Source organism: Ipomoea triloba, chromosome 10 (genome assembly GCF_003576645.1).
Source record: "Ipomoea triloba cultivar NCNSP0323 chromosome 10, ASM357664v1".
Lineage (NCBI taxonomy): Eukaryota > Viridiplantae > Streptophyta > Magnoliopsida > Solanales > Convolvulaceae > Ipomoea > Ipomoea triloba.
The window spans coordinates 13746562-13753510 of NC_044925.1; the positions used below are offsets into that span (position 1 = coordinate 13746562).

Here is a 6949-nt window from a genome sequence, read left to right on the forward strand (position 1 = left end):
GGCTATGAGCCCCATGCCACATATGACCAATCGAATTGTGGATAAGTGTTTGCGCATGATAGACATAATATAGATTATGAACCTACAATTAAAAAAGTTTTGTACTTCATCTAACAACTTATTCACTTATTTTGTGATTGATATATTATTTACTTTCAATTTATTTACATGCATATAACTTGTTAATTGCAAATACATAATTTAAATGTCGTTTTGAATGAGCCTAATACAATGCAATTAAGGTGAACTTTGGTCCATAGTATAATTGTATTTGTGACAAATTATAATTTAATTTTTTTTTTAAATTCTTTGAACTTCAACAAATCATTTCAATAAATTAGAAACAAATAACTTTGCCTTCATTAAGAAGTCACTAGCTGTTAAAGTTTGAATGAGAGATGAAATTCCTTTTCTACTTCTAGATTAAAATGCCATAACATTCCTATTTTACACAAAATAGCTATTCAAAGCTCAAATAGAGATTGTATAATAATAATAAGGAAAATGGAAAACATTAAGAACAAAAGGGAGACACATATATCCAAAATATAATCCATGAGACAATCGTTACACTCTGATCTGCTCATTCCCCTTTCTTAACCAGTTTTAGTCTATGCACTGACTGGATGAATGTTCTGCAAAATCCACAAATTCCAAAATGAAAATATTTTCTGAACAATAATATAAATAGTTGGAAAATATAATGGAGAAATGATAATTTTTCACATACCTCCATGCTACATCCCCTGCAACCACCCACACACCTTCCTTGTCTTCATAAGTCAGCGTATATGCCTCCACTTCTTCCTCACCTGTATCTCCATAACATTAGGAGCATATTCAAAAAAAAAAAATTTCAGAGTTGATTCTGAATTTACTTCACACATTATTTTATTTCTTAGCTTTAATTTTTTATTTAAATCTACAAATCCAAAATCAATCTTAATTCTAAACTATTGAAGATGTGTCATTGTTAGTATTAAAGGACAGATGACTTTACTAATTAAAACGATTTTAATACTTGAAAATTATCAAATTTTGAATCCAAAAAACATAATACCACAAGTAAAGAAATGCAATAGTCAAGGACCATGCAAAATAGAAGCCAACATTTTTTTTTTGCAACCCCAAGCGAAGTTAGTAAGATAGCTGGCTTGGTAAATACAATGTTCTAAGTTTAACGGGAAATTGTTTATTGGCCTTCTTAGTGAGCCGATCAACTATGTGCAACTTATACTAGCTTACCTCCTTATAGTAAAGGTGGTGGATTTTTCCATAAATTACATCTAACCTTTTTTTAGATAACAAAATTTTCTCAAATTTTTAGTCATTGTAATTTTAGATAGAGTTAATTCCAGCAATGGTCCTCCGACTATGTTGATTTTTCGGAGGACCATTGCTGGAATTAACTCTTTTAGATAAATTGATGATAAGCTAAAAAGTGAGGTGTTTGAGTTTGTAAAACATATAAATATTTTAGTTTCTATTTGTGTACATCTAATTTAGATTTATTAAAGAATTATATTTAATTTATGATTAATTAGTATTGATAAATAATAATAATAATAATAATAATAATAATAATAACAATAATAATAATACACCCCGTCCATTTTACCTGTCATGTTTACTATTTATTGGTCAAAACAATTCATTCGTCATTACTAATTTTCGTTAATAATTTTAATTATTTTAGAAAAAAATTTTGTGTTTAATAGTAATATAGTTTTAAAATATATAAATAATATTTCATATATTAATACTAAACTTAATGTTATAAAAAATTGAATTAAAAATAATTAAAGCGTTGTTATACAAATTAGACAAGAAGAATTGAAGGGAGTGATAATATATAGTTGATGGACTTACTTCTTCCGAACAAGGCAATTAAGGTGTTAGTGAGTGTTTGGTAAGAGTGATGAGCAGTTAGGTCAATCTTTCTTGCTATTCCTACACCCTCCATCTTCACCTTCACAAACAGCGAGTTGTTTAATCTTCTCCAGTGGCCGCCGCCGCCATTTTCAACATTCACCTCGCAGCAGCGGTGGCGCTGCAGGTGGTAGAGCTTCCTTTTTACTGAGTTGATGGGAGGCCAACCCACCACACCTTCTTCATCCCCATCTTCTCTATTATATATATATATATATATATATATATATATATATATATATATATATCACATTTAATTAATTTTGTGAAAAATTATACACTGCACAATGCTAGCTAAACACCTTTAAAATTATTGTGTGGATTGGCCGATTGGTACCTGTTAGTATTGGTAGAGTCGCTATCCTCATTATTTGTGTGATGAGGATTCTTGTCCCAAACAAGCAAAGGCAGAGTTGGAATCACTTCAACATCATTCTCTGCACCAGACTCCTCCTTAGAGGCTTCGTCAAATCTTCTGCTCTTCATCATTTTTTGACGACAATTCTTGTTTGCTTCATCAACTTCCCAGCAATTAAGCTCAAACCCAGTTCTTGGAAGAGCCAGTCCCAGTTGAAGATCCATCATACTCATCCCACAAAACAACACTGATATCTATTTCAAAGTTTCTGATACAGATCAGATATGGGCAATGGGAGTATATATATATATGAGTAAGTATGGAGACACAAAGGGGAGAGGGAGAGGGCAGGCAGGCAAACACATTCTTAAATGTGTCTACATCTTTGCTGGACTTTTAGCAGACCCAATGGTTTCGATGTTTCCGGTTGTTATCCTCTTGTGGGCGACATACAAAATTGTCCCATTTAATGCTCGTTGCTAACCGTACCGTACACGCATTCAATGCGCGTGACCCACGCGTTAGCAGACATTTTAAAGCCATCCATAATTATTGTAGACTTTTGTAGTGCAATAGTTGCACGCTTCCAAAATCAAGCATTCATGATCCGATATTGATCTTATTACCAAACCCATCTAGGCATGCATGCATGCTTCTCTTCATTCATTCATAACTCTACTTGATGAATTGATGATAACAATAACTGTGAGAAAAATTTTATTATTGATCAATTTAATTTATACAATATATAGGAAGATATTTATTTATAAGAGTACAATAATTAACCTTAGTCAGGCCAGAAATGATAAAAGGTAGCTTTACAATAATACAGAGAGATGGAGAAGGAATTTTAGTGTCACTAGAATATAAAGTTCTAACACGTCACCTCAAATTTAAGGTCTCTCTAGTTACAGGGACGGAGCTAGAAAATTATTTGAGTGAGAGCGAAATTTTAATGACGATACAAATGTCAATTACAAAATATAAAACAACCATAATAAGGTTAAAATACAAAATATAATATAAATTACAATAGAATGTATTTTTTATAGTTTATAAGATAGTTAGAGACAGAGCCAAAAATATACTTGAGTGGGGTGAGAATGTGAAAATATTTATGACAAAATATGAAACATAATCAATTCGATAAAATAATTTGAATAACACTATATTCATAAACATTTTTAATTAATTTTTTAATTAGATCATCAATTTTATGTTTTTCTAAACTAAATCAAATACAGTGAAGTATAATATAAACTTGTATACTACATTAATTAAATGATTCATAAAAAAATAGGCTAAAAGAGCACTTAATTTGTTAATTAAATGATTCATAAAAGTAGACTAAAAATATATTTACTTTATCTTGGGAAGGAATGAAAGAGATAAAATAAACAAGTGAAGATAAGGAAAAATGTTCTTAATGAGATTTGAACCTATAACCATACACTTTTATATTATCAAATTTAAAATTCAACCAACTAAACTAGTCAAACAATTAATATTTTATGCATAAATATAGATTTTATATAACATTTAATGCTATATAGTATATCTATACATACATATATATAAAGAGGTGGGGTGGGGGTGGGGCAGCTGCCCCCACTGCCCCCATAGTATCTTCGTCCATGTTTCTAGAGATAACATTGAGCTTATCCCTTAGATCATTGAACCTTGCTGTGGTTAGTGGCTTGGTGAAGATGTTTGCTAATTGGTCCTTTGTAGATATGTAGTTTACTTGTAGTTTCTTTGATTCTACTTTGTCACGAAAAAAATGACAATCTATTTTAACATGTTTGGTTCGAGCATCAAACACAAGATTTGCACACAAATAGGTAGCACTAAGATTATCACACCAAAGTTTTAGTGTTTTCACATAGTGAGACAAAGTTCTCGAATTAAAGCAACTAACCATATTACCTTTGCTGAGAAATTAACTATAGCTTTGTATTCTGCTTTTGTTAAGGATCTAGCAAATGTCTTTTGTTTTGGTCAGGCCTAAGAGATTAGTTTTTTTCCAACAAAAATCGCAAAATCACTAGTGGACTTGCGATCATCAGGACATCCCAACCAATCAGAATCCAAATATGCATGAATGTCATTTGAGTATGATTTCGTAAAATGTAGCCCATAGTCTAGATTAGCTTTGGCATACCTTAGGACACACTTTAGGGAAACTTATTAGTGCTCATTGGTTGGAGAGTGCATAAACTGACAAGGGTTTTTTTATAGCATATGAGAGATTTGGACAAGTGATGGTAAGATATTGAAGTGCTCCAACTAAGTTGCGGTACTGTGTGTGGTTGCCATTTGGTTGAGATAAGTTTTTTGCAATTAGCTTGTTGTTGACTGGAATGGGAGTGGATATTGGGTTACAGTGTTCCATTCAAGATCTTTTGAGAATTTCAAGTATGTCTCTTCAATGTGACAGAATCATCAACCCATTGTTGTTAACTTATCTTGATTCCTAGAAAGAACTTTGGAGGTTCTATATATCGGATTTTGAAAATTTTAACTAGTATGCTTGTTATAGAAGCCAAGAGACTTTCGTTACTGGTCATTATTAGAATTTCATCAACATAGACAAACAAATAAATTTGAGCATTAGTAGTAGAATAGATAAACAATGATACATTAGTTTTCGAAGCCTTCAAACCAATCGAGAGTACGACAATCATGAAGACGTTTGAACCATGCATGTTGTGATTACTTCGAACCTTATAGAGACTTTTGTAGTTTGCAAACATGAGTAGGAAAATTGATGTCAATATAACCTAGTGCATGGTTGCTTCATATAAACATTCTCACTTAGACAGACATTGAGGAAGGCATTGTGAACAACAAGTTGTCTGACAGACCAATATTTTTTTATAGCAAGAGATAAGAAAAGTCTTACTGTAGTTGGTTTGACCACCAGACTGAAAGTGTCAAAATAAGCTTCTCTTTTAACCTAATTAAACCCTCTTTGCAAAAATTCTGGCTTTATATTTTTCAATTGACCAATTAGTTTTTCTCTAGATTTGAAACACCCATTTGCATTCAATGTTCATATCTTGTTTATGTGGAACCAGCTTCTAATTGTTGATGTGCATTAATGCATTGAATTCTTCATCCATTATTGTTCACCATTTGGGCTCTTTACGGCTTAGGAATAACATATGGGTTTGGAGTCATCTATACATGCAATTAGAGCTTTGTTACCTGTGGATTCACGAGTTATGTTATGGAGGACAGTAAGATGTGTACGTTGAGCCCGGGGTGCAACTCGTCATCTCTCTAACCCAGAAGAAACAACTAGAGGATGCTTGGGACCTAAATCAATCAAAATGGGGGGGTTCCCGTCGACACCGTCGTGTCTTAGGTGTGTCGCAGCTGTGTCCCTCTCTAGAATGGCGACATGGTCATGTCGATTGTCCCTAGGGCGGTGCTTTGGGTGACACGACTGTGTCCAAAGTGTGTTGCGAGCATGTCCCTCTCTAGATGGGTGATATGGCCGTGAAATAGGGGCGACACAGCCATGTCAAATTCCTTGCTGCCCACTATGCTTGGTGCAGTTACGATAACCCCCCATCATTGCATCTTGAGTTGAAGTAGAAACCAGTGGAGGTGTTTTAGCTACAAAAGGGAAAACATTCTTATCAAATCAAACATGGCAACATGTAAGAATTTTTTTCACTATTGATATTCAAACAATGATATCTTTGAAATGACTCTAGGTACCTAAGGGAAACATATGGAGTAGAACGAAACTCTATTTTGTGCTTATCATAGAGATGAAGATAGGGAAAACATAAACAACCAAAGACACGGGGGAAGGAATAGTTAGGATTTGTTTTGTCCATGATGACATAAGGGCTCATATTGTTTAAGGTTGCAGAGGGCATACGGTTATTTCATATTAAAATTGATTCTTCTTAATTAATGCAATATTGATGAATCAATAAAACTTAATTTTTGTGTTAATGTACAATCTCAACATGTAACTGTTGTAAGTTAAGCACGCTTAACCACAGAGTTCTTTGGCTATCTAGTTGCAAGTTAGGTGGATATTAACTATTTAACCACATCCCTTCATGATAAGCCACAACCACGACCTACGCCCACATCCCATCCGGGACTGGACTTGGCTTTTGCCTCACCATCAATTCAAACCCTTGACCTCGGCTCTAATACTTGTAGATCTCAGCACTGCACTATGCTTACTTCCTAATAGGTCACCCATCCTGTGACTGTTGTAAATCAAGTATGCTTAACCACGAAGTTCTTTGGCAATGACATACCCCACTTAAAACTAATTGGTGATAAGTAGGTGTACATTTACCATTTAACCACATCTCTCCATGGTAAGCCACAACGCGACGTCTTGAATTGAGCAAGGGCTAAACTCGGCAAACTCGATCGATCCTCAACAGTTAAAAGTGACATGATTATAATAAACTTGTTGATGTTGTTGAAGAGTAACTAAAGAGTTATGCAATAAAGTTATTGCATATGAATTAATAAACTTATCTTGTGTATATGATTGAGACCCTAATTGTTGTTATATGTTAACCATTATTAGGATTAAAATAAATGAGAGTGAAAAGTGTGTCTACATTAAGGAAATGATAGACCATTATGTCATTCTTTGTTTATACGTATATGATATACTCATAA

The 6949-nt window shown here is 33.2% G+C and overlaps 1 protein-coding gene across 2 annotated transcripts; it reads right to left on the bottom strand.

The window, feature by feature from the left end:
- Positions 1-392: 392 nt before the first annotated feature.
- LOC116032184 (auxin-responsive protein IAA28-like) lies at positions 393-2665 on the bottom strand. 2 transcript variants are annotated; one of them, XM_031274629.1, is made up of 4 exons: positions 2267-2665; positions 1870-2126; positions 731-818; positions 393-635 (listed from the first exon to the last, which is right to left on the bottom strand). In XM_031274629.1, the coding sequence occupies exons 1-4, from the start codon at positions 2518-2520 to the stop codon at positions 584-586; spliced, it is 651 nt and encodes a 216-aa protein (XP_031130489.1). In that variant the 5' UTR covers positions 2521-2665; the 3' UTR covers positions 393-583. The 2 variants fall into 2 exon arrangements, with proteins under 2 accessions (XP_031130489.1, XP_031130490.1); XM_031274630.1 differs by having other exon boundaries at positions 731-812; positions 2267-2656.
- Between the last annotated feature and the right edge of the window lie 4284 nt (positions 2666-6949).

What these genes read in the sequence shown, in the direction of transcription:
- LOC116032184 (XM_031274629.1), bottom strand. Translation starts at nt 2,520, where the DNA reads ATGAGTATGATGGATCTTCAACTGGGACTGGCTCTTCCAAGAACTGGG. An exon ending in AATTGCCTTGTTCGGAAGAA is followed by an intron (nt 819 to 1,869) that starts GTAAGTCCATCA and finishes AATGTTATGGAG; the next exon opens with ATACAGGTGAGGAAGAAGTG. An exon ending in GCAGGGGATGTAGCATGGAG is followed by an intron (nt 636 to 730) that starts GTATGTGAAAAA and finishes TGGATTTTGCAG; the next exon opens with AACATTCATCCAGTCAGTGC.